The following is a 27,859-nucleotide window of genomic DNA, read 5'->3' as shown; positions in this document are numbered from 1 at the left end:
TTATAATTCTTGTAAAGATTTTTTATTAATACACACTAACACATTAACATAACATCCACAGGTGAAAATAAAGGAAAAGAATACACTAAAATGGAGTGAGTACCATTAAATATATTTTTTATACATTAAGTGTCCATTAAATTTTTACACTATGTACAATCTTCTTATTCCTGAAATGCACATGTACATATATCTTTTAGGCATCTTTGGTATCAATTCAACGCGAAGAAAGAAAGCAACATGAAAAACTATTCCGCGAAACTGAAGTCGGAAAAGCCGTGAAAAACAAACAACATAGCGGTCGAACAAGTTCACAATGCTGGCAGCATTTTGTATCAATGGTTACTTACTGCCATGTGCTCATCACTTTAGTATTTAAAAATAATAATAATAATAAAAAACATTTTTAACGATAAATAAAAATGTAATCACCCAGTTAGACTTAAAAACATTTTCAGTGTCTTTCCACAGAAAACTAACAAGTTCAGGACATTCTGAATGTCTTATTACACTGAAACTTACAGCATCTTCCAAAAGGCAGATTAAAAAAAAAAAAGTTAGATGTCATGTACCGTAATAGATATGAAAAATACAAATTGGACAAAAATATACAATTAAAAAAATTCAAATCAACAAATATGAAAGATACACCTATCAATCAATACCACTATCACTTTAACTAGCATCTTGGAGTAAAGAGAGTGCACATGTACCTAGATATCATAGATCGCACTAGGCCCATTTTCTATTCGCATTGCTGAGGAAATCCACACAGAGTACGTCACATGCTCAATTATGTCCGTTACACTACCTTCATAGTCAAACATAGAGCCTACAGTCAAACCTCATTAACACAAACTTCAAGGGTCCATAATTTTGTCACTTTTCAATAACGAGGTTTGTAGTAACAAAACTATCACAAAATTTAATCACAATTTTTTTTTTTATAATTTCTAAATAAAATTAAAATAAAGTTAAAACTTGCATGCCATTTTATACCACACCAATTGTATTTTATTTTTATGTGATTGTTAAATACAATTTTTAGGACTGGATACACCCGTGCCTGAAAATTAATTTCTACTTACAAGGAATTAACATAGAATAATAAAGCAAAGGTTTTAGAAATTACTAGAAAAAAAAAAGACATACTACCATTAATTTGGAAGAATAAAACTTCTCAAGTTTTTTCCACCAAAGCAATGAATCAGTTTTTTCTCTTTTAATTTTACTGCACATGGTTTTCATTATTGCATTAATTTATGTTGGACTCTTGTGACATTTTAAAGGGGGAAAAAAAATTCAATTAGAAAAATATTCAACATTCATAAATACTTTTATATTTGATTCAAAATTTGATTATAATGGGGAAACAAAAATAAGAACAGGTTTCGCAGAAACCTGGTACACATCCCTATCAGCCTGCAGTTCTGCGAGCAAAGATAAGTTGGTGCTAAACAGTTGAAGTCAGGGCTTCTCTTGTGTACACTTCTCCCCTCTCGCAGCAAGAAAAGGTAGAGGAGGCATGACCTTGAAAATCCACTCTTTTCTCAAAATTCTCATTTTACGAGGTCGAGAGGAATTACGTATTCCTTCTTATACTTTTTTCACTTTCCAATTTTTGCCTATAATTTAAATTTCCAAACAATTCCCAAGAAACTTAACTTACAGCTAATCAAAAGGCAAAGAAAATTATGCCCACTATAAATATTTGTACAGATGAAAGTAGCAAAGAGAAAACAGATTCTAATGCAACAGGGTATCCGACAAATTTGTAGAAAAATTTCCCTGACTTTTCCACGACATTCTGTGACCAAAATTACAAATTTCCCTGACAAATTTTAAAAATTACTTACCTATTTCACAATTTTTTTAAAGAAATAAAAACAATCCAGCCTCTGCCATCCCTGTAGCTGGCATAGTTCAAAATTTTTACAATATGTGTGACTAAACACTAAAACACCACCTGTAAAAAAAAAAGTCCAAATTCTGGTTGAAGGCACACCTAGCATGACATTTCCTCCTCAAATTACTATCACAGAGGAATTTTCACGGCTTTTCCAGGTTTTGAAGTAAATTCCCCGACTTTCCAGAATGTGAACAACCTTTGAAAAAATTGGATAAAACCTTGATTGTCATCTAGTCCACAAACGATTGCATATTTGACAATATTAATGTGAGGCATTATGCTGTCAAGCCATACACACAATATCATTATAACGTATGTATTTAATTTTCCATTTACAATTTTTTTTTCCTTTCAGAACTGATGGAAGATATACAGCTGCCAAACTAAAAAGATGATAATGATAAAGGAACCTTTCAGAAAATATGTGCACTCATTTGTGGACTAGACTGTAGTATAATAAGTAATGCATACTATTCTTTGCACAAGATATAAAGCAGACAGCAACAATCCTCTGTGTCCAAAGGGCAGTGTGTAGCGCATGTGTATCGAACCTTATTTCCTTAATTCAGTATACGGAGCTGAACATATACATATAATAAATTTTAAAAAACTGGGCAAATATTTAAGCACAAGTCTTGGAAGCACTGAACATGCATTTCATATAGTTTCATAGTATACGTGTGTTGTTTTGTAGCTCGCGCATGTGTGTGTGTGTGTATTCTGAACTTTCTTCACTTGCAAAACTGTAGCGCCACACTATCAATTTACAACTTCATCTCAAGCATACAAAAAAAAAAAAAACGCATACATGCAAATCAAGTCATTTGGCAAACTAAATTAAAATACAGAATCTTCTGTAACATGGAAAAAAAAAATTCTTTTCTTTCTAATTTGTCATACTATAAACTACGCATTAAATACACTCTATAGGTAAATAAATAAACTTTCCTGAATAACAAATTAATAAATTATTTATTTTCAACACAATCTAAAACAACTATGCTAGGTCCTTTACGATGCAGACACATTTGTGCACAGTTTTGTGTTAGGTACGCTGGAGTTGGAATGCAAATCAACAAATAGAAAAGAAGCAGGCGAGTGAGTTTGTCCCCTCATTTACAGTTTGGGTTAACTGCGACATCTTCGCCGCTAAAGTGTTACTTTTTTATTGCCTACAATCCGTCACAAAGTGTCTAGTCAAGCGAAGTTGTAACGGAAAAAAAAAAAACTCAAACACAACAGCAAATGGTGAAGGATCTAACAGTGCTATTGCTCGGTCAGTAAGTTCGCTACCAAGTACTAACACCAAATCTGCCTTAACTCCAGCAATCGGTCCGCAAATACACAAACAAAAATTCCCACAAAATGCAATTGTGCAGAGAGCTGATAAAAGTTCATGAAAAAAAAAATGTCCACTTCTTCCGAAACGCGCCACACTAACGCAGCACCAAAAAATATTGACCAACAACTCTCGGAGAAACCTACAAGGCCGCCTTCCACCAGCAAGCATTCGAGGGCGAGAGACAGTCCCATTTCTGAACATACCAATAATATTAATGCTTTTAGTACTAATTATTATTTACGTAAAAAAAAAAGGAATAAATAAATTTTGCCACCCACCTTAAAAACAGCGACTGCAGTTCAGTACACCCGTAGTCATCCTCCGAACATAATCAATTGTCTGAACTCAAAAAGATTTCAGCCGTCAACTTGAAAACAATCCTTTGGACTATTCACTCCGCGCCTGTGTTAAAAAATGAAAATTAACTCTCATAAAAACACATTTTTATAAATTCCGAATGGGCTAGAATTTCCCGCCTAGTCGGGCAGTTGTGCAGGTGTGCATTCTGGGGGAAGAAAATGGCACGCGTGAGAACCTGTAGAGCTGTAGAGCTACTTGGCAACTGGCCCTCACCGTGCACGTCCAGACACAGGGACGAGGTGGGAAGACGACGCTGCACCCTCGCGGAGGCCCTTGTCTCTCGCTCTCGAGCCCGGGGCAGGGGGTGGAACTAGGAGGGGGAGGGGGCGGGGGCGGGCGCAGCGGTGGGGTCGGGGCCCTGGGACTGCTGGGAGCTGTGCGACGAGGAACGCGAGTGCTGGGGCGCCACCGGGGTCTGCACCTGGGGCAGCGGTGGGCCCCGGGCCCCCGGGGCGGGACCCGTCCCCTGCTGCAGCTGCATGTGGTAGCGGTAGATGTTCTCCGTGCTCTCCACCACGCCTGCAACCGAACAGCGCGCGCTCCAGCGTGTCTCGTTCGTCCCTACACTGCAGCGGGTCTCGTTCGTCCCTACAATGCAGCGTGTCTCGCTCGTCCCTACAATGCAGCGTGTCTTGTCCCTACACTGCAGCGTGTCTCATCCCTACACTGCAGCGTGTCTCGCTCGTCCCTACACTGCAGCGTGTCTCGCTCGTCCCTACACTGCAGCGTGTCTCGTCCCTACACTACAGCGTGTCTCGCTCGTCCCTACACTGCAGCGTGTCTCGTCCCTACACTGCAGCGTGTCTCATCCCTACACTCTGCAGCGATTTACCCTCTCTCGCAATTTCATTTCTAAAAAAGGAGATTTCTGTGTTATAGTTTTTATTGACATAAAAGATAGTGTGCTTTCCAACACATAATATAATCATAAATTCCTTAATACTAATGTCACCAAAATAGCGCCATTTTCAATTATACATGGTGAACTTCAACAATAAAATAATTTGTAATAAGTTTATTGGGTAGAACTATCAAGAAAAATAAATCTGCAGGTAAATGTGTGTTTGGAAAAAAAGTATAGAGCATACATCAATTATGTAAAAAAAATGAGTTACTGATAAGAGATGCACACTCATACAAAGTAAAAATTATTATTTTTTTTTTTAAATCTATTTAGAAACATTTTGTTACAAACTTCAAGCTGACAAAATTAAGTTTTACTAAATTTAACACATTAAAATTTAAATTTTTGTGATTGAAGTTAGGTTTTGATGCAAACCCTGATTAAGTTCATGACTTCGGTTGAATTTCGATGCATTATGGTGAATTAACTTGCACTCTGGTGTTTGGTGGAGCATTTATATGCTTTTCGGTGAAAAAAAGAGAAAGAGGGAAGGAAAGAGAGGAGGTGGGAGAGAGGAAGGGAAAGAAGAGAGAGGGGGAGGGCAAGAAGAGAGAAATGTAGGGAAAGATGAAATAGATGTAGGGATAGAAGAAAGAGAGAGAGGGAAAGAAGAGAATAATGTAGGGAAAGAAGAGCAAGAAAGGGGAAGAAGAGAGGGGGAGGGATAGAAGAGAGAGAGGAAGGGAAATAAGAGAGAGATGGAGGGAAAGATGAAATAGAGAGAGAGAGAGAGGGAAACGAGAGAAGAGAGCGAGAAAGAGCGAGCACGGACCTGCGTTGAGGTTGAGGCTGCGGCCCTTGACGCCTCCCTCGCGGCTGGGCGGGGACCACCAGTTGACGAGCGAGCCGAACACCGGGACGTGGCGCAGGATGCCCTCCTGCCACAGCCGCTCCTCGTTCTCCTTCTGCAGGTCCAGCGTGGCCGTCTCGATGCCTGCGCACGTTCCCCGCTTGCACCACACACTCGCCTCGTACGACCACACCACCGACACTAGAGTCCAGCAGAGTCTGGCGAGTCAACACACACACACTTCAGTGCGTTCCACTTCCTCCTGTTTTGTTTCAACATCCCGGGTTTTGTAAGCTAAAAAAAAATAAAGCTTACCTATATATCTTTCTCTGCTATGCTCAAGTTAACTTAAAAACCCCATTAAAATTCATATAGTAGTTTTGTGGAACACCGGGTGCAAACATACAGTGCTGTCATACCCCCTCCATGGTAGCGTTAAAGGTTTAACGCAACCTTGCTGGAAGTCGCATTACAAGTATAACTTGTTTCTTGCAATGTGGATTTTAGCCACATCGAAGGCCGAGTTTTGGTTGAATATGCAACCTCACACAAAATATTCGAAACCCTGCTGTGTCTTTCATCCCCCTATTGAATGGTCAACTAACAAACAACCCACTCAAAAGGTAAACTGCCTCTTCACTAGCAGTCTAGCTTATGAACACTAGGCTTCAGAAAAACTTTTTTTTTCTTCTTATTACTATTTACATTCTTTATTTGTAACTAATTTCAAATTATTTATGAATATATAATATTTTTAAAACCATTTTTTTAACACATAAAACTTATTTTTTAAACACTTCCCACAACTCAAAAGAAAATGTTATGCAAAATGCAGCATTTGGATAGAGTGTACATACAGGCTATTCAAGCAGAACTAACCCCACCCGTTTGTAAGCTAAGATACAGTAATAACAGCAGTTTGGGGCCCTTATCCAAATTAAAGACTAAATATAATGTCCGTTAAACAGGTGTCCGTTAATTGAGGACGTACTGTCACGAGAAACGTAATAAAATAAAATCTTGACAATTTTTGTTCTTAAACAAGTACAATTTTAAGTTAGGAGAATTTTTTTTCGATAAAACTTAATATACACTAAAAAGAATTTTTGTAAATTTTAATTACACATTATTAGTTACACTAAAAAAAAAAGCATGTATCATAGCGCAATGAACAAATATAAATTTCTCACTAAATCTTCTTAGCTTTATTAATGTTACTTAATTTTTCATTTAAATTATTTTGAGAATAAGTACCACTTGGTATTTCCATTGGTAATAACCTATTTTATCGCATAATCGTCACACTCGCGTAATCGTCGCACCTATATTTTTGGCCGTCAAAATTGGGATGAAAAAACTTCTCGCTCAAACGTCGAATGATGTTTTTTGGTCCCGCTATCAGATGCCGAGCGCCTTGCATATGTATCTTTTCCGTATAAAACGATGTTTTTTAAAGTAGAAATCTAATATTTATTCGGAAATTACCACTTACTTATTTAATCAACGGAAATACGAAGCTGTCTCACGTGTAAATTTTCTTTTAAAGGTTATCATCTATATCTGATCGAGTGTCGTAAATGAAGCGGGCCGGCACGCAGTGTGGGCTGCAAGGGGATGTATCACACCCCGGGAGGGAGGGAAGGGGGAACGCGCGCACTCGCCTTTCTTGACGATCTCGGTCATGGTCTCGAGGAAGCGCGAGGACTCCACCAGGTCCCGGCCGACGCTGACCACCAGCCCCAGCAGCTCCTCCACGTCCGTGTCGGCGGTCACCATGCCGAACCGCACGCACACCAGGGTGTCCGCCCCCTCGCCTGCCGGGCCCCACGGACCACCGGTCACACCACAGTCGCAGGAACACAACCACCACAAAAAAAAATATTTTTAAATCATTTAAATCATTAGGTCTGCATCCAGTGGCGTAGCTGGCAGGTGGCAGGGATGGCCCCCGCCAGGGGCGCCGGGGGGGGGGGGGGGGCGGTGCTGCAACGATTTCGCGTTTACTGAATGCTTCCCCCGCTCTGTTTTAATCCAAGAGGGGGGGGGGGGGGGGGGTGCAATTTTCAAGTCTGGCCAGGGGCGCCAGTCACTTTAGCTACGCCACAGTCTGCACCCCTACAGCCGTCGTAATCGGTTCGCTATCACTACTGGCCAATATTCACAGTTATTCTGGATTTTTGATGTACTAATTGTTTTCGACCGATATTTGAAAAAGGTCCACCCATATTTTATATTTAACAAGTTTATATTTGTGCAGGTGTCTTCAACTCCAATTTTTTTTCCCGTAATTTATGGCTATGTCTTTGTTAGTAAGTTAAAGGCATAATTTGATATGCACAAATTTTATGTGCTAAAATATATATTTTTTTATTCTCTGTCAATTATCCTTATAAGGGATAATTTTATTAAGGTACTGACTTATTAATTAAAAACATTGAATTTCTAGAGACTTGTGACGTGATTTACAAAAAAGTATTGTATCAGTTTTCAAATCCTTAAAGAAATGTATTCGTTAACATGATCTGTATAAGTTTTTATCCAAATTTACCATCACTAGGGGCAAGATTTTATGGTTTTAATTTAGTTCAATTAAATTTTTAAAACAGGAGATTTAATTGTCATTGTACTTATTTTCATACATGTCAATGTACTTATTTTTATACATGGTCTTTATTCACAAGAATAGTGTATTATTCAGAAAAATATGAATCTAAAACAATTCTTAGTACAGTAGAACCCTGTTACAACGAATCTGAAGGGAGTAGTTTATATGTTCACTATAGAGGGGAAACTTTATATCTGGGAAAACTTTTATATTGGCAATACATACTCAAAAGCAAAATCTTAACTACACATAGGCCTAAGCCATGAAAAGAACGAATGAAAATACTCAAAGCAACAGTTTTATGAGCAAATGCAGATAATATTTTTAATGAACTACACTTTCTATTACCTAATGGTTCTTGGAAATCGGCGTATTATCCTTTTTTCGGGCATTTAATACTCTGTGACATTATCGCAGCTTGAGAAAGAAGATTGTGCTGGTGCATCAAAGATTACAACGTAACATTTAGTATCGCAGTTGCTAAAGCTGGAACGAAATTTTCTCACTTTCTATGGAAAAATTTTGTCCACAGAGTTCTATCTAGTGGTAGTCTTACAAACCTTACCCGATCAAAATGTCCGAAACGTGAACGATAAAAATGAGACGTAAAAATATTGAATTTGCTGCTATAATGTACATACGTATTTGTGTGGCGGTAATTTATTTATAATTTTGATAACATAATAAATGTACACGTGTTCGCCCATTCTTTAACTATGCAGGGAAAACTATTTTTTATTTTCACCAAACTGATCACCATTTTTGGCTACACGTAGCCTACCGAGGCCACTCGAATACGACTTGTTTATAATATGAACAGTGGACAATCGAGTAGCGTATTGCTGAGAAAAACTTCAATGTGATCCAGAAGAGACGTTTTGTGAAAAGACTTTTAATTATATGAAAATATTTGAGATAAATGTGCATTATGTCGGCAAAATTTGTTCGTGGTACACGGGAAAACGTATCAACATTGACAAAAGTTGTGCGCTATATCCAATAAATTAATACATAACCTCAAATCATTTTGCCGGGACTGAGACGGAAATTCACAATAAACGGGAATTCATTATAGGCGGGTTCACTATAAACGGGTTCTACTGTACTTATTTCACAACAAATATCAAGCTTTGACTAACACATGATGCACTTATTCACCAAATCATTAGTGATAAGGATGTCTAGAATGAAACAACTCAGAAAATTTAAAAAAAAAAAAAAAAATCCTTCAAATTATTTGCGAGTAAAAAAAAAATGTGCCATCATTAATGAAAAAAAAAAAAAAACATGTTCCTTGAAAGCAATGCAAGGTCAAGCAATGTAATATTAATTCAGTTCGTACATTTCAGTAAAAAAATCCCACGCTAAATTAATTTGCATTCAAATGACTTTACCAGTATGAAAGAATCTAAGTCATATTGATTTCGTGTTAAGTAAGTGGCTTGGCTTCCCGGGGTCGTAGCCACGTCCTCGGCGGATAATTCACACCGACGTTTTCAGTCGACGTTGCAGTCGCCATCACCAGGGAGTAGTTAACTACTGCAGTAGGAGCTATGTTTCGAGGATTTATAAAGAGCGGGTTCCATATTTTGCTTAATTTGTAACCATCTTTTCTATTAACGTTTGCTGGGTGTTTTAATATATTTCTACTGATTCTCGAATGTATCTTTTCTTGTATTGTTCGGATGTTGGATATGTGCGAGAGTACATATATAAAGGCAGGACAACTTGTAAGAACCTCAGTAGGTTAACTACTCCCTGGTGATGGCGACAGCAACGTCGACCGAAAACGTCGGTGTGGAATTATTCGCCCGAGGACGCGGCTACGACCCCGGAGGCCAAGCTACTTCGGACAATGGCCGTGAGATCTGGTGTCGAGTCGCAGCTGGGCGCCGCGTGTCGGGAGAGGGAGAGGGAGGGAAGGGCAACGCACCGAGCGAGAAGGCCTGGTCCGTGCTGCGCAGCTGCTCGACCAGCTGCGCGTTGAGCCGGTTCAGCTCCTGCTTGGCGTGGTCCGTGGCGCTGTCCCCCCAGCCCTCGGGCACGTACCGCACCCCGCCGAGCCCCGCCCAGCCGGGCATCTCCACCAGGCGCAGCCGCGGGGACGCCGCCACCAGGCGCTGGAAGGTCTCCTTGTGCCGCACCGTGGCCGTCAGGATGTCCTGCGGGGCAGACACCCCCCCTTCACCTTCACCTTCACCTTCACGCCGAGCAAACATCGCTCCCTGACGACGGCGACTGCAACGTCGGTGCGAATCATTCGCCCCGAGGACGCGGCTTACAACCCCCGGAAGCCAAGCCACACCAACGAGATGTTTTGAAATATTCGCAAAGTTGAACCGAAACTGCAAATACTGTTCTCGGCAATGCCATATCAGATATCACACTTATGCTGAGGGAAAAAAAAAAAAAAGTTTAATGTTTGAACTGATTAAGTGACTATCAATTGCGCCCTATATATACACACACACACACACACACACACATACACATATATATATATATATAAAACATTAATCAATAAAAATTATAAAATAATCATCCACAATATTAATACTGAGCATTCATAAAAACAAACGGGATAGTACTTCAGTAAAATTATAACAAACGCCAATTTTGAATATATGCATTCACCAGACAAAGAACATAAGACTTATCTGTTAAAAGTAAAATCAACCCTCGTTCATAAACGCAGTAAACAATAAGAAAACTCTGACTAAATGAAGTACTCAATGTGATCACACATAATTTGAAATTTATTTGTTTTTACTTTTGACGAACATAAACATCTCTGCCGTGTGACTTCAGTGACCGTTCCTCCAGTTTCGTGACTTTAGTGACCATTCCTTCAGTTTAATGACTTTAATGACTCTCCTTCAGTTTAATGACTTTAGTGACCGTTTCTTCAGTTTAATTACTTTAGTGACCATTCCTTCAGTTTAACGAGTTCAGCGACCGTTCCTCCAGCACGGTGACTGGCGTGCCAGCCGAGGACAGGCAGCGCGGCCGGGGGTCTCACCAGCTGCTGCTCCAGGCAGGCCGCGAAGGCGTCCAGCTCCTCCGGGCCGGGCAGGCGCTCCCCGCCCGCCTCCAAGGGGCAGTAGCGCAGCACCACGCCGCTCGTCTCCAGCTCGCAGATCACCAGGGGCACCTGCGGGGCGTCCCGCTGCAGGATCTGCCCCAGCTGTGGACACACGCTCCCGTCAGTGCCTTCCCTATCAGATATCACAATATTCACGACTATCAACATTTTTTTCCCCAATAGAATTTTAACATACAGTGAGTTTATTATTATGCATTCCTCATTTTTTTTAAATTTAACATACTTTACATTCAACATGTTTTGTTTTTATGGTGGAAAAATTTTTTTTTAACATCGGCAAAAAAAAATGTTTACCAGCATAAAAATCAAAAACTGCTACTTTCCAAAACTTGATTTTAGCATGAAACACGGTAACCCTGGCCCCCCCTCGGTTCAGCCTCGGCACTTTCACTCGGCCCAGCGCGCTCACCCACGAGTTGAGCTTGTCGAAGTACGAGGGGACGCGGCCGAGGGATTCCCCCTCCCCGCAGTCCGGGACGAACTGGAACACGACCGTGCAGGCCACCGCCTCAAACAGCACCTGCGACACGGACGCACGCACACGTTCATCGAGACCTGGGGGCGAGGGATTTACGATACACTGCAACTAAACATACATACATACACAGTAGAACCTCTATTATCCGTGACCCGATTAACCAAGCATTTGGTTGAACGGGTTCTCAATTAAAAATTTAAAAAATTAATTTTGGGAAGGGTGGGGGGAGGAACGGTTGGACTACTTTGCCAAAACGTGTAGGCAAGCGAAAAAGAGCTCTGTGTTCTCGACCATTACGACTAATCCAACGGTCAGGGACTTGGACATTCAACCACTCTCTTGCAAAGAGATTTCAATGGGGTTGCCAAATGAAGTTCGGAGGTTCACCCTCCATCAATTGGGGAAATTACGTTCAGGAGTCGCCAGTTTGCGTAGGTGGCGCTGCAAGCGAGAAAACGACGAAGCAGTACTCGTGCTTGCGCTTATTTAAAACTATTCGAATTACTCTTTTAATTGTGACCATTAACCAACACTCTACAATGCTTAAAGCTGATACTATTAAAATTTATAACAGAAACATTCTTTTATGGACACACTGTACTTTTCCTGTGATTATTTTTCCATTTAATTTTTGGTGTTACATTTATTGGTATTTTAATCGTTATTGCTGCTATGACCGAGAGTGCTCAAATTCCTTGGCTTCCTTCAGCCATAGCAGCTTTCCAAGGTCCGAGGTGTCAGCAGGTCTTGCATGTCTCAGAGAAGTTAACTGAACTGAACTTGTAGTAAATTGTGTCCTTGGACCAACACCCTAACAATGCTTACAGTCGATACTATTAATATTTTTATAACCGAGACATTTCTGTACTTCTTCGTGACTTTCTTCGACGAGTTCAGTCCAGTTACTTCCCCAAGACCTGCGCGGCCTGCCCGACACCCTGGACCGCGACCGTAAGGGACATTAATATGTTTCAAGTAGATAACACTACCACACATTTCAGTTTTATCCCCTTTGATATATTTCGTTACAAATCATGCAATTGACCATTGAAATTCGTTTCTATTAAAGTGCACTTATTTAGTTATGAATGGGTTCTATTTTTAAAGCATAGGTCTTTTAAAATTTACTACATTAATAACACCCTTGCACGTCAATGTTCGTTATGTGTTAAAAACTGAACTGCTGACGAACTGAGCAACTCACCACCGTGCTGGTCGGCTTGGCCACCAGCTCGCTGACGGTGAAGGTCCCGGAGTCCCCGCCCGGCTGCTGGCTCTGCGCACGCACCCACAACAAACCAACCAATCACGGCCTGCCCTCTCGGTTCCACGTCCGTCTCGTTCCGAACGAGACCCGAGCGCCGCTCCGACACACCAAGGATCTCTTTCAAAGGACTACATGGACTAGCGCCACGCCATCGCAGCGAAACCCTATCAAGTCTCTTGTCTCACACACCACGTCGATTTGTTTTTACTTTTATTTTCGGCATAATTTCATTTAAGGGGCTATTACAAAAAAATTTGAAACTCAATACCTCCCTTAAATTTGTTGTTTCGCTACAAATATTTTCAGAAGATATTCGTTTAGTGTAATATCGTGGACGTAAACAGGCACATTGGAGTGATAATCAAGGGAGATTAAAAATCGCCATTTTGGATTGTTCCCAATTTTTGCAACATTTTTGAATTATTGATCCCAATTCTTAGGCAAGTCAAGGCATGAATCATATCTCCCAGACCTTCTGTACATTGTTGCAACCACATATTTACTAACAGGCTTTAGTCTGTAAGCGACGCGAGGAAATAGCTCATTATTTCACGCGAGCGACTACAACTATCATGATAACCACACCAGTTCACAAGAGTTGACTTCAACAAGTAGCCAAAGCTAAGTTCTATGCTATGTCGAATTAAAAGAAAAAAAAGCCTGAAAGCTTTGTTGCAAGCAATATTAAAATATTTGAAATCGAAAGATCAAGACGCCTAATCGCTCTTAAGAAGACTTTCGTGCCTTTATATGCTCAAGTGCACTGAGTGAATATCTGTTGAAAATATTTCTGGGAAAAAAAAACAAATACAAGGGATGTACAGAATTAATATTTTTTAAATAACCCTTAAATAAAAGTGACGACGAAAAAAAAATTAACATGGCACGTGAGATATAGAGCCTTACGAAGCTCTCTTGGCTTCATCATTTTGAATAATTTTTCACCTGACCTATTCAGATATACTATAATTAAAACCTTGTAAGTAGAATTTTCTACTTAATATGCTTAAATTTTAATGTTTCTTAAGAATTTTCTAAATAGAGCGAGTTTCACTGTACACAAACATACACGCAACGCACAAAAATGGCAAATACAGTTACGGAATGCTAATACAAAACTCTAGTTAATTTTTTCTGATTTTTTTTCCCCCAACGTTCCATGACCAAAATTTTGAATTAAATGGACTATTTTTTTTTGTTGTAATATTTTAATTGTATGGAATTTGATGAAAGAAATAATATAACATCAGCCTCCACCATCACCACATCTGGCCCAGTTCTCTCTCACACACTTCTTTTTTTATTTCTCACATACGCTCTTTTATAAAGTGTACGACTATGCACTGTTACTCCATCTGAAGAAAAAAAAACGCTTTCACAATCTGGGTGATGATGAGACCGGAGCATGACAATTTCTCCACAAATTACTACCACCTGGGGAATTTCCATGACTTTACCAAAATAATAACAAGATTGAGTGCTGTGTGGGGATGAAAAAGTGCCTCTGTCAAAATCTGTGTCGTTGCGAGAAATAAAATGACGTGGAAAAAAAAAATTTTTAATTAAAAATAATTGTGCCACCTGCGAGGGAAAGAAGACGCGAATAAACCCGAGATTACAGAGGCCAGTGTATTTGTTATTTTTGGTGCATGAGGTGTCGTTTGGGTTTCGAGCGAATTGCGATGTCTTGGATGGATGCCTGGGAGTTTAAGAGGTGCTCGTCTTGAGCGGGACTTGCACCGGCCGTTCCCCCGACTACCCTGACGTTCCAGAACACGGACGCCCTGGGGGACGGAAGCACGCGACAGGCGCCCATAGAGAACGCACGCACCAGCAGACGGAGGCACGGGTACTTGGCCAGCCTCTTCCACACGTGCTCGCTCGACTCGAACGCCTGCCGTATCTTCGCCTGCACCCCGTCCCGTCCCAGCGCCTGCGGAGCAAGGCACACGATCACGTGGCGGGTTGCGATGAAAAAAAAAACAAACAAAATAAACACCGAAAATCCAAGTTAATACATCACATAGCACCGAAACGAAAGTTACATCATGGAATTAAGAACCGCTTAACAAAAACTTAATTCAAATCTTAATAATGATAATAAAACACGTTTAAATCTTTCAAAAAAAATAATAAAATGTTTAACATCAATATATCATGTTTTAAAAAATGAAATCAACCTAAAAATGTAAAAATAAAATCACACAATGTGGTCCCTCACAACAGGAAATTTTCCCGGGGAAAGAGTCCCAAGGACACTGTACTAGTTTTCAGCAGTAACTATTTAAATTTATTACATTGGTTTGATGAATATTAAAATTTTCTGTGCTGGCTTAGCTACTTACGTAACGAGCATAAGACCACTCACTTTCAGACCACTAAGTGAGTAATACAGGTCCTTATTGATATAGTCTGGAACACCAAGGTTTATAACATTATAACTATTTATATCTTTTATAAAATAATCAAAACAATTTCAAATTAACACACACTTTTTTATTTTCTTCTGTTTATCCTCCTCTCCATTACATGTAATAACAACCGTTTTTTTTTTCCTTCTTTCTAGCAAAGATATATCAGGTGCCATAGAGCAAAATTTGTTTCTACATATCACAGCACTAATTTTACACCATGAACATAATTACAATTTTGATGGTCATACACCGAAACAATTAACGTAAAATACTCTGTATGAGTGTAACAGTACAGCACACACCTGCTGAAAGTAAACCTGAAAATAAAACCACACAACCTGGTCACCTCACGACGGGACCCCGGGAAAGGGGCAAGCCGGGTGGAGTCCCAGGGGCACCCACCTGCAGCGCAGCCCACAGCGGCAGGCTGGCCAGCTTGCGCGCCCCGTGGTCCGGCAGCAGGCCGGCCACCAAGGGGAGCGTGCTCTCCCGCGCCGCGCCCACCGCCGACACGGGCCGCGCCTGGCGCGCCGCCGCCGTCTCGAACAGGCGGTACAGCGTCTGGGCGTGCGCGTCAAGGGAACAACCAGACACCTCCTGCCACGCATCTCACACACACACACGCCCGACAACTTCCGTGGTTCCGCAACAAACGTACCGGCCGGGAAAACGTCACGCATTTCTTTTAGTGATGAAGTTACCGAAAAATTTAAAGGTATAACCAGAGAGACCTGAAAAATTCGCGGGTTCATTACGTGCTATGCTAAAATTCAAAATAATCATACGTTAGTGCTGCTATCTGCCATTGGTCAACTGTTAATCTGGAGGACTGAGGGGCCAATTAGTAGAGACCCTCACTCGTAGAAGTGTCGAATCACAGGCCATACCCGGTCGAGACAACTCACAAGTCAGCGGCCAATGAACAGTTGGGCATTTGCCCGAGTGTGTAGAGGATATTATAGTCTATCCTGGAGGTCATTGAACCCGCGAATTTTTCCGGCCTGCAGATATAAAAATAATTATTTTCAGGGTGTCCACACACAATCCGTACAAAAAATTTCCCTGACTTTTCCAGGACAAAAAATGCAAACTTCCATGACCCATTTTTTCCCCCTGAAATTTATCATGTTGCTAATCATGCTTTGTACCCTCTTGTGCAATCAAAAATTACGGAGCTTTGGAGCCCTTTACTTCGTCACCATCACCACTATCAACTGGTAGAAAACTATTTGCAAAAAAAAACAAATAGCAATGATGGTTAATGCAATAAAATTATTTCTTTGGTTAGTTCAATTTTATCAGATAAGCCGCTAGCCCCTAATTTTAATTTGACCACTAATTACATTTAGTTTATAAGACAATAAAACAAATATTTTTTTAGTTTAAGGGTGAAATAAAAAAAATATAGAAACCTGGCCCAAAATTCGGGAACTATACTTCGAATGTGCATGGCATTTTTTTCTGCCTTGTCAGAAACAAAAGAACATTGAAATACCCAGTCTTTATAATGGCGTTGTTATGGATTCTTGGTGATATTTTCAGATTTTTAAGGGCCCTTATTCAATTAAAGACAAATTGCGGGATTTTTTGAGGATATTAAGAAGGTACACAAACCTTACGAATTTGGTACTGAAAATTAGCTGAAAAACCAAGTTCACGATGTTTTCAACAAAATTTGCTTTAGAAATTTTTTATAACACAGGACAATTTTTACACTAAATAATAAATATTACTATAAGCAATATTCACTGGAAAATGTTGATATAATGTGTTAGAAAAATAAAACACTTTCAATTTATTGCGATTAACTTGAAAGTCTCAAAACTATTTACATTTAATGTGCTCGGAAAACAATGCAAGCAAGCAGAAGGGTGCAGGTAATTAAAGGTTCACTATTTCCAGCAAAAACACTGTTTAGTTCCTAACTATTTTATCGAATTTCGTGATCAGTCCGTCAGTTCCTGGACTTTTTTTTTTTTTTTTGTGGCTTCCATGATCTGCGGTAGCTTCAACTAAGCGAATCAAATCAAGCTCTTTTAAATTTTCAATCTGACTTTGCGTGAAAATTCGCTCGTCGCCCTATCTGAAGCTTCGGTTGCGATGCAAAGCTTCGCGTCTGATGCGAGGCTTCGCATTTGCTGCAAAGCTTCAAAACAATGGGAGCCCAAGATTCGCTCATGAACATATATATATTTTTTTTTGATGTTGCAGTGGTTTGCTTGTTTAAATTCGGTTACCTAAAAAAAATATATACGTATAAAGATGTCACTCCGTTTACTTTTATAAATGCTCAATATCAATATTGTGCACGTTTATTTTATCATTTTTATTCCCAATTGGCATTGCAAATGTTAATATATATATAAAACTTCAATCCTGTGATTTATAAAATAAAAACAAATTTTAAAATTCAATTCGACTTCAGGGATATTTAAGGCATTCGGTCTGATGGTCGTTTCGCGACTGGTGTTCGCACAGGCCTGTGTCGCGTGCGGTGTCGCCGGGAGCCGGGGTGGGGTTCGACCCCTCGGGCGACGCCCGGGAGAGCGCTAAAGGATACGACGACGGGCAGGGCGGGTATCCCCAGCCACACGCCCAGGGGCAGCGTCAGGCTGTCCGCGATCCTCGCCGGCTGGAACAAACAAACACACTCCTTCCACCACCGTGGAAAACCTCCGCGCAACTAAACTGTAAAGACTGAATTTACGTGTGTTGCAAACACAGGAACGAACATAGAACTTCATTTCGGAGGAGGAGTGGACAAATTCTTTCCATCCGCTGGTGGGAATCAAGACTTCCGCAAAAATCAAGAGTTACGGATCGAAAGCCAACAATTCCGGAATCCAAATCTCGGATTCGAATCGCAAAGAGTGCCGCGAATTCAGGTCTGAACGACAAAAATTTAAATTATTATAACAAATGACAGCAACTTGCAGTTTTTTAAATTTCCGACCTTTTAACTGTTCATTTCACAGAGTTTCCTTCAAGTCAATTAATATTGTCATTTTATTTACATGATAACACACTAAAAGCACGAAATATATTGGGGAACGGTAGAGAGGACTTCAAAGCTGTATTGGTTAAATTTTTAAATTCACTATATTTCCTCCAATATTTTTCTATGGAACTTTATCCTCAAACATTTCATGGTGTTTTGAGGACATCGCGATTTCACTGACTTGTCCCTACAAAAACTACATTTATAATTTACTAGCGACCCACCCCGGCTTCACACGGGTGCAATGCTGATACTAAATATACTAATTATAAATATAAATTAAATATAGACTAAAAACAAAAGATAATCAACAAATATCAACAACAAAATATACCTATTCTGTTCAGTTCTTTTTTAAACTTAAATACCTTACCTTAAACTACGATTCTCGATAATTAAAAAAAAAATATTTTACTTACTATTCGTTTGACTAAAAACAAAAGATAATCAACAATTATCAACAACAATGTAAGCGCAAAAAAATGTGTTTATTTACGACATAACATTAGAAACTTCTAAAATTATCAGTGTTTCTCTACTATATTATGCATGTATTATACATGTAAACCTTTCTCTTGAATCACTCTATCTATTAAAAAAAAACCGCATCAAAATCTGTTGCATGGTTTTAAAGATCTAAGCATAACCTCTTTATCGCATAATTGTCGCAATCGCACAATCATCGCACCCATATTTTAGGGTATCAAAATTTGGATAAAAAAATTTCTCGCGTAAATGTCACATGATGATTTTGGTTCCGCTAGAAGATTCCGAGCGCTTTGTGCAAGTTTCTTTTCTGTATAAAACGGTGTATTTTAAAGTAGAAATCTAATATTTATTCAGAAATTAACTACTTAACTTATTTAATTAGCGGAAATACAAAGTTGTCTGATGTGTAAATTTTCATTTAAAGACTTTTTAAATGTTATTTCCTTTATCTGATCGTCTGCATCGCCGCGGTGTACCGCTTATGAACATTTAGCCAGCGCTAGTAGGCATCATTCATGTTTGGCTATGTTGCTTCCCGTATAGAGCACGCGCAGGTAGTCGGATATCGATATCTCGCAGAGTGCATTAACCGCGCTCTCTCCGTCGAGTGCCGAGTTGACTACATCTGATAGCCCGCACTCTATCGTGGTGTGCATGCAGCGATAGTTACGCGTTCGTTCGGCTTGCAATTGTATCACCGATTTAATTTTTCTATTTGAAGTTGAAAGGTTTTTTGTTGCATGACTTGTAAATTTAAAATTGTTTGGTGTGCTTTTTTATACTACAAGTTTTAAAAAAACGTACTTTCCATGAAATGGTTTTGTTTTTTATAAATAACTTCATTTAACAAAAAAAAAATTTTTTTGCGTAATTGTCGCACCCCTACTTTTCAAACTCGATGTCAGAATAAAAAGAGTGCGACGATTATGCGAGAAAACACACGGTACATAGGGACGGACAGACAGACAGCGGGACTACGTAGTGGTTTGACTTTTCCCGAGACAGTCTGCTGGGACTCAGGGGGGCTCGGGTGACAGGGCGAGACAGCGCGAGTGAGAGAGAGACCAAATGACAGAGTTAGTGAGTGGCAGCGTTTGTGAGAGGCAGGGTTAGTGAGTGACAGGGTTTGTGAGTGGCAGCATTAGTTAGTGGCAGAATTAGTGAGTGGCAGCATTAGTGAGTGGCAGCATTAGTGAGTGGCAGGGTTAGTGAGTGGCAGCATTAGTGAGTGGCAGCATTAGTGAGTGGCAGGGTTAGTGAGTGGCAGGGTTAGTGAGTGGCAGGGTTAGTGAGTGGCAGGGTTAGTGAGTGGCAGGGTTAGTGAGTGACAGGGTTAGTGAGTGGCAGGGTTAGTGACAGGGTTAGTGAGTGGCAGCGTTAGTGAGTGGCAGGGTTAGTGAGTGGCAGGGTTAGTGAGTGGCAGGGTTAGTGAGTGGCAGGGTTAGTGAGTGGCAGGGTTAGTGAGTGACAGGGTTAGTGAGTGACTGTGTTAGTGAGTGACTGTGTTAGTGAGTGGCAGCATTAGTGAGTGGCAGGGTTAGTGAGTGGCAGGGTTAGTGAGTGACAGGGTTAGTGAGTGGCAGCATTAGTGAGTGTCAGGGTTAGTGAGTGGCAGCGTTAGTGAGTGACTGGGTTAGTGAGTGGCAGCGTTAGTGAGTGACGGGGTTAGTGAGTGGCAGCGTTAGTAAGTGGCAGGGTTAGTGAGTGACAGGGTTAGTGAGTTACAGAGTTGGAGAGTGAGTGAGTGAAAGATCGAGTAGGTTGCGAGAGGGGCACGCACTTCTGCCGGGCCGCTCACCACGCCGGGGGCAGACACCAGGGCCAGCGCGGCGAGGCTGTGCCCGCGCAGGTGCAGCCAGGCGTCGTGCTGCCGGCACAGCTCCTGCAGGCGCGGCAGGCTGTCCGTGTGGCCGGCCACCGGCGTGCCTGCCAGACACACACACACACGCTCGCCAGCCGTGCCAGCAACCCCTTTCTCCCCAAACAAACAACAACTCCTCTTTCTTTACATGGTCTTATTTTCAGGTCTGTTTCGTTTTCACAACAGGAAATTTTGGTGTTAGTGTTTCAGGTTTTTTACGAAATATGTTTATTAAGAAACATAGCGAAACTACTAAATAAACTTAAATGTTCCACGATACCAATTTCCCCAAAAGAGTCATTTTGTCCCATACATAATGCACTTTTTTTTCTTCAAATTAACGATTTGTGATAAGTTATGTATAACTTTTCAAAACAAGTAAAATAAATCTGTTAAGTATTTCTGTGTTTGAAAAAATTGTTCTTAGGTCACAACAAAAAAAAAAGTGATAAAAAATAGTTACAAGATTTTAAAATGTAAACTTTTTCAGACATACTTTACTGAATTGTGGTACAAACTTCATGCTAGATAAGGTACTTTTAATTGATGTTACGTGCGCCGTATTTATTTTTACAAGTTCAAAAAAAATATTTCGCACCTGCCGGGGTTCAAACCGAAAACCTTACGATTAGAAAATAGCGCCGCTGACCGCTCAGCCACGAGGCCACATTCGATAATTGAAAGTTTCAGATGTTATATATACCTTTATAAAAATTTTGTTCACGGTAGGGGAATAATATTATTTTGTTTTAATAACTCGATTTTATAACAAATACGCATCCCAAATACACCAAACTTATTTATAAGGTGTTACAATATTTTTTAAAACATTGTGCAAAAGATCCCGGTTGTAATTTGAATTATTATGTGTAACTGAAAAGCACCATTGTTGGCTCAAAACGTACTTGAATATTCAACATTACTTTTAAATAACTGTACCGATTGTGCTGAAAATCGGTGGACAATCGTTAAATTACATAATATTAATAATTCAAACGACAAAAATATGATTGAAAAGTCCAATCGATGGTCGTTCCAATCGAGTGGAAGAGAGATGCCCAGCATGCGTACAACGAGCAAACAGGACACATCCGTAGTGGGACATCCGTACTGGGACACTTTTTCGTGCGTGCAGCCGGCGTCCATCGATTTATTAGACGTTGTCACGTCAAAAAAACTGTTATTAAACAGAACCAAGCAATCTGCTTTGGTTCGATCGCAATCCACTGTGTGACTGCGTCCCTGCTGGTGAGTGTCGCACGGCAGTAATGGAACGGCAGTCACCTGCGTCGGCCAGCACGACGAGCGGCACACGGCCGCCCTGCGCGTCTTCCTCCATGAGCCGCTCCAGCGCGGCCACGTCCATCCTCTGCTGCGACCCGAACAGCGTGTTGCACGGCACCGGCCGCAGGCACGAGGTCGGCAGCCCCAGCTGCGGTACGCCACACACGCGCGGCGTCACAACCAAGATACGACTCTCGCGCGGGTGATTAAGGGGGCCCGCCTGGCCAGGGGCGTGTCTGTGTCAGGCGAGACGGGATGATAAGCGCGACGCTCGCTGGTGCTTCTAGCGCGGTGTCGCCTCTGGACTGGCGCGCAGTCTTCTCGTCGTGCGTACGAGCGGCGACCATGACATTACACGGCGGAGAAATGAAGGTAAACGTGTAATGCAAGTCCCTTAAGTTACTTTCAAGAATCTCTACCGGATGTATCGGTCAAAACGTCATTCTGAAAAACAACCCGCTTTCACTACATTATTAAATGCTTTTCGTAAACAGACGCCATTCAGCTATACTGGGAAGTTTTTAATTCGCGTGGTTTCTCATGAAGCTCTGCAGACTGTGTATGTGGCCACTTCACCGGGACCCTTAAGGGCTCCACCTACCCGGACACACATACGGTGTGCAGAGCTTCAGGAAAAACAACACGATTTCAAAATTACTCATGATATCCGAGTGGGGTCTGCTTACGAAAAGCATTTAAGGGTTCACTGAGGGCCGAAAAATACTTTTGATTTTGGATTGAGTTTTTATATTTCTAGAAGAGTTAAAATGGCTTAAACGGATGTTTTCAGGGTAATTTTTAGGCGTAAAACAACCGGTACAGATTATTTAAAGCACTTAAGGGCCTATCATTACACCTTTATCTTCATCTCTCAGCCATATAATGTTACCGGTCACCACTAAAATTTCACAGTTATCCTGTGACAATGAGAAGACTGTGCGCCAGTTCAGAGCCTTGCGCTTAGAGGCTATACCGCGCTAGAAATACCAGTGAGCGTCGCACTTATCCGCATCACTAACACAGATACACCCCTGACGAGGCGGGACCCTTTAGGGTATTTTAAAATTTATTTATTACAATAGCTGTAATGAATTTTATGTTTTGTATCAAATTTTCTCAACAAATATTTACTCAATATTATCTAATAATGGTAAAATGTCACTCAATGATGATGATGATGATGATTACATGCGTGAACTTCTACGGCAGGTTTTAGTTTTGCAATGTGAGGCAAAATTTGTGGTATAAAAAAAAGGGGGGTGATATGTTGGAATGTCTGGAAAGCTCGTCATATCCTTACGCCCACAAATTGTGTGCAAGATTATCTGATTCAAAGACAAGAGTTCAAGCTTGTCAGAGACACAAAATTTTGCTGAATTGTTGAATTCCGCTGCATGTCTAAAAGCTGCAACAAGAGTGAAACTTGTTTGGAAATGGCCAGAAATCTTTTCTGAAACTTGTCATCTCTGACGGGAGAAGATCCTGGAAAATCATTCTCGGAGAACATTGGCTTCTTGTTCAATCCACGAGAAATTTTTTCAAAAAGGTCCAGAAATTAACTTACCGGATTAAGCACTAGGTGCGCCTTGACTTGGAGATCTGACATTGCAACAGTTGTTGGGAGGACTACGCAGCTACAAAACAAGTATTTCTGAAGTCTTACGTTAGGAAAGCTGACATGCTACGAGTTTTGCTGTCGTCGAAGAATGACTTTCCAGGATTCTCCAGCAGAGCAGTCAAGTGTGTCAGGCTTGCCAGTGTCAATACGCTTCTGCTACAAATTCGGCAAGAAGTGCATATCGGTGTTACAAGTTGTACCGACATGCTTTGTGGGGTTACTTCGGTTTTATATAGCAATTCACCGTATAATCTTTTCCCTATCCATAAATTATCCAGGATTTCGAGTGAATTCCCTGACTTTCCTATGATTTTCTATGACATGCCAGAACGTGGACATTCTGAGTGTGTTCATTTTTTCTTTGGTACTCCCGTCCAGGGGCGTAGCCAGGGGGGGGTTTTAGGGGTTCTAACCCCCCTTCCTTAGCCACAATTATTTTTTTCTTAACTGAAAGCAGGTTAGCTAAAAGCCTGGGTGTCTTACTTCTATTACCGGCCACTGCACTGGAGGGGAAGAGTAAGCGAGCCCTACCGATTATCCTTCTCTTCCCCTACCCCTGTCGCGAGCAGAAGCTATAAGGTTGTGACGCCGTGACGGGTCCCAAGTTTTCAAACATCTTACACCTACTGTATTTAACCAGCGCGGTAATTATAAGCAGGCGGTGACTGGGCTTCCAAAAGTGTAAGGATCGCTGTGTGTGTATAGAATTGAGACGACGACATGGTGTCATGTAACTCTTCAAGCTAAAGCTAATTGTTTCCAGAAATAGATCAGTTCTGCCGAAACCCAGGCCTTTTTATGCCTTTTTTTTTTTTTTTTTTTTTTGGTATTGTCGAGCTTTGAGCATGATTTATTATTTTGAGTGGAAGTGAACAAGGCACTTAGAGTGATTAAAATATCTTTAATTAATTTCTTACTTCATCACTCAAACAATTTTTTTATTAAAAAATTAATAATATTTTTACCATTACAATATTTACCGAAAACTGCCAAAATAGCACTTTTTTTACACTTTAAAATCCAAATTTTTTCCGGGGGTGGACACCCGGGCCCGCCGCTTTATTAGGGGTGGGACCATGCTTCTTAACCCCCCCCCCCCCATTAACAAATCCTGGCTACGCTACTGCTCCCATCGAAGCTACGCCGACGACAGACAAAGCCGGCACGGTCGCTGAGAGGGACGGTGTTGAGGGACGGTGTTGAGGGCAGAACCTGGCGACAGACGTGCTGCAGCGCGCCCAGCGGGGACGCTGTGCTGCTGTAGATGGCGGGCGGGCGCGCCGCCAGCGCCTCGAAGCCGTCCTCCGGGTACCCGGGGTACTTGTAGTGCAGCATCATGCGCGCGACGCGCACCGCGCCCTCCAGCACGTCGTCGTGGAAGAACACAGCGCAGTCCAGGAACCTGCGCGCGGGACCACCCGTTCGCTCGTTACGGACATCCATCCCTTGCACAGCCCCCCGCCCTCAGACAGCACGGCTCATGTGGGCAAGATGATTTAACGGAGAAGAAAAAATAAACACAATATATTTATTTTCCGAAAAATCTTTTTCACATTACCAACTTATGATTACATAATTAAAATATGTCAATGAAAGTTGTATAAAATTTAAAAAAAAAATGCTTAAAGATATGTCATGTCACCATTATATTAAAGTTCAGATTTAAAAAAAAAACTTTTGAGTAGAAAGTTGGTATAGAACTGTAGAATTTTTTTTCCCATGTGTATAGTAATTAGCAGATACAAGATTTTAAGGTTTTATTTTCAGGCCAACTTCAGCGGTCAAAAAATATTCAACTGGCCCGACCCATCTGAGCAGTAGACTACAGCAATAAAACAAGGAAGAAGTCAATAATCTATTACAGTTTCCGTCAGCTACCAACTTGATGATTACAAATGTGTATGTTGGACGGTATTGGACCGGATGGCACGCACCTGAACAGGTGTCCCAGCCAGCGGGCGGCGTCGGAGGCGACGCGCGAACCCAGGCGGCGAAGGTGCGCGCGCCCCAGGCCGGCGGCGAGCGCGGCCACGCTGTGCGAGACCACGGCCAGGCGTGCGGCCGGGTCCAGCCGGGGCAGGGCGGCCGTCGCCCCCCTCCCGGGGCTGCCTTCCTCGTCCGACGAGTCCTCGCGGCCGCCCGCGTCCTCGTGGGCTATCAGGTCCTGCATACGCACGTCGGCTCCCAAGTCAACGTCCCGACATACCAAACTGCAAACTACGACCCATCGGGACTCCTACAGTACTTCAAAAACTGGCTTGTTAGTGACTTTCAAGGGCCCTTAGAAATTAAACTGTAAATTAATAACTGTCACACAAACTTTTAAACGCTCTTAAATAGTAAAACGGAAATTAAAAAAAAAAAGTTATAGATTTAATTATACACTAATAACTGTTTGGACTCTTAAGGACCTTTAAAAATTAAACTGGAAACGAAAAGTTGTTAAGCAATTTTATGTGCCTTTAAATAATGAATTGAATTGTATAGTATAAAACAAGAATGAGATTGTATGGCCATGTCCAAATAATGGGAAAAGGAAGGGAAGAGAGTACTTATGACAATGTTGGAGTTGAAGTACACAGGAAGAAGGCTTCAAGGAAGACCAAGGACGAGGTGGGAAGAGGAGACAGTTAAAAGGAGCGCAGGAGAGAGGAGATGAATGGAAGAGCGTGAAGGATGGGGAACGGTGGAGGGTCAGAGGAAAATGGAGACACTTTACTTGGCTGACCCGGCTGCGGGTTGGAAGCAGTTGATGATGAAGGGCTTCTGAGGACTTGTACGGGCCACCGACCTGCAGCTGGGAGAGGATGTACTCCGGGGGCCTCGACGGCAGGGGCAGGAAGCCGTGGGAGTTCTTCCAGGTCTGCCCCGCGTGCGGGCCCCCGCCCCCGTCCACCCCCTTCTCCACCGCCTCCTCCAGGCGCTCGATCACCTGCGACGCCTGGAACTCGATGTCCGCGACCACGGGCTTCGGGGCCTGCGGCTGGAACAAGACCCCGGAGCGCTCACCTCGCTTTCCGTACATTCATAACGCTCTGCGACCGTTGGCCCAAAATGCCCCGCTAGGGGGAGAAGCAAATTAAATCAGCTAGTCCCGATTAACAAGAACACAACGATTCTATCCAAGAAACAAGCCAATGGAAAAGCAATCATCGCCAGAGCAAACACACGGCTATGAGTTTTAGGCCTGTGCAAAGCTTCGACTAGGCGAATCAATCAAAAGCTCATTTTAATATTCAGTTTGACTTCGCCAGGATATTTGCTTTTCATTTAATTTTGGTGTCTCTGCTACACTATATTCCTAAGGACCTCTGGAGAACCACAGGATCAAGTTGAAGCTACCATCAAGTAAACAGTAGGGCAGGAACAACAGGAACAAGAATATGTCTCATGATAAACAGTGTTGGCTATGCTATCAAAGCACAACACAAATTTACATTATGTTTACAATTACAGGTTATGTTTACAATGATTTTATACCAACAGAAAAAAGAACGATTGAATTTCTGTACATAACCTAACCATTAACACAGATTTCTCCTAGACTACTTGAGAGTACCGCCAAATATTCTAATAGGGACAATACTGGAAACTGTTAAGAAACACGCGAGACAAGTGGAGTGTACCTACGTTTTCAAGTGCGTGAATCTGGCACCTAGCGATGTGGAGTGTAGAATAGCGTGAAAGCAATACGAAATTTCTCTCGCGCTTTAACAGTGCTAATTTTCCAGCGCTTCTCACATTGTCCCATTACGATATTTGGTATCGCAATGCCGGTTTACAAAGTGATTAAGAGAATGTAAGTATGTAAAATAATGCATTTTCAAAATTGTTTGTTGTCATATGTCCATGTACTTAAAATTTACCGCTAAAACTCTTTTCTCAAATTAAAAAACTTCACAATTATTATCCAATTTTATTCTCTTCTGCCCAACACTCCAAACTGACAAGGTACCCTTGCAAATACCTCACGTCCAACAGCACTTTAACCTGCACTTGATTTTCCTGCCAAAGTTGTTAATTGTGATTGTGAAATTAGAGAACCCATAACACTCCTACGGTACAATGTTATTTCAATGGGATAGCGGACCTGAACCCTCGCGTTTTCCAAGTACCGTTTCGGAAAAAAAAGTGGTACAAAATTAAAAAAAAAGATATAGTAAAATACGTTATCTTCATTCCAAAAAACCATAAAATTACAAGAAACAAGAGTCCACGTCAATGATGGATTTTCATTCTCGCACATAACGATGGATCTTGCAAACGACATACATACCTACTTCCATTACATTTCGGTATCTTAAGAAGTTGTTGCGATAGTACAGCATATGTTTTGAAATATGCCGAAATAATTTAAGTTGCTAACCTCTTTTGTAGTCTCGTCATTTGCTTCCATCGTAGTCGTGGCACTTGCCATGTTTACACCGGTGTCAGCCA

At 41.4% G+C, this 27,859-nt stretch overlaps 1 protein-coding gene across 2 annotated transcripts; it reads right to left on the bottom strand.

The window, feature by feature from the left end:
- Positions 1 to 6: 6 nt before the first annotated feature.
- On the bottom strand, positions 7 to 27,859 carry LOC134541448 (pyridoxal-dependent decarboxylase domain-containing protein 1). 2 transcript variants are annotated; one of them, XM_063384914.1, is made up of 16 exons: positions 27,789 to 27,859; positions 26,214 to 26,405; positions 25,357 to 25,586; positions 24,635 to 24,824; positions 21,805 to 21,952; positions 20,440 to 20,585; positions 17,733 to 17,804; positions 15,575 to 15,733; positions 14,590 to 14,691; positions 12,696 to 12,767; positions 11,423 to 11,533; positions 10,930 to 11,094; positions 9,844 to 10,072; positions 6,967 to 7,119; positions 5,288 to 5,449; positions 7 to 4,130 (listed from the first exon to the last, which is right to left on the bottom strand). In XM_063384914.1, the coding sequence occupies exons 1-16, from the start codon at positions 27,837 to 27,839 to the stop codon at positions 3,922 to 3,924; spliced, it is 2,391 nt and encodes a 796-aa protein (XP_063240984.1). In that variant the 5' UTR covers positions 27,840 to 27,859; the 3' UTR covers positions 7 to 3,921. The 2 variants fall into 2 exon arrangements, with proteins under 2 accessions (XP_063240984.1, XP_063240985.1); XM_063384915.1 differs by having other exon boundaries at positions 20,458 to 20,585.

Source organism: Bacillus rossius, chromosome 18 (genome assembly GCF_032445375.1).
Source record: "Bacillus rossius redtenbacheri isolate Brsri chromosome 18, Brsri_v3, whole genome shotgun sequence".
Classification (NCBI taxonomy): Eukaryota; Metazoa; Arthropoda; class Insecta; order Phasmatodea; family Bacillidae; genus Bacillus; species Bacillus rossius.
This window is presented reverse-complemented; position numbering and strand designations above follow the sequence as displayed.

Excerpts from the sequence above, each read along its gene's own strand:
- LOC134541448 (XM_063384914.1), bottom strand. The coding sequence starts at position 27,839 with ATGGCAAGTGCCACGACTACGATGGAAGCAAATGACGAGACTACAAAA. Across the intron at positions 20,586-21,804 it reads CGTCGTGCTGGCCGACGCAG|GCACGCCGGTGGCCGGCCAC; the intron begins GTGACTGCCGTT and ends TGTGTCTGGCAG. Across the intron at positions 14,692-15,574 it reads CGCTGTGGGCTGCGCTGCAG|GCGCTGGGACGGGACGGGGT; the intron begins GTGGGTGCCCCT and ends CTTGCTCCGCAG.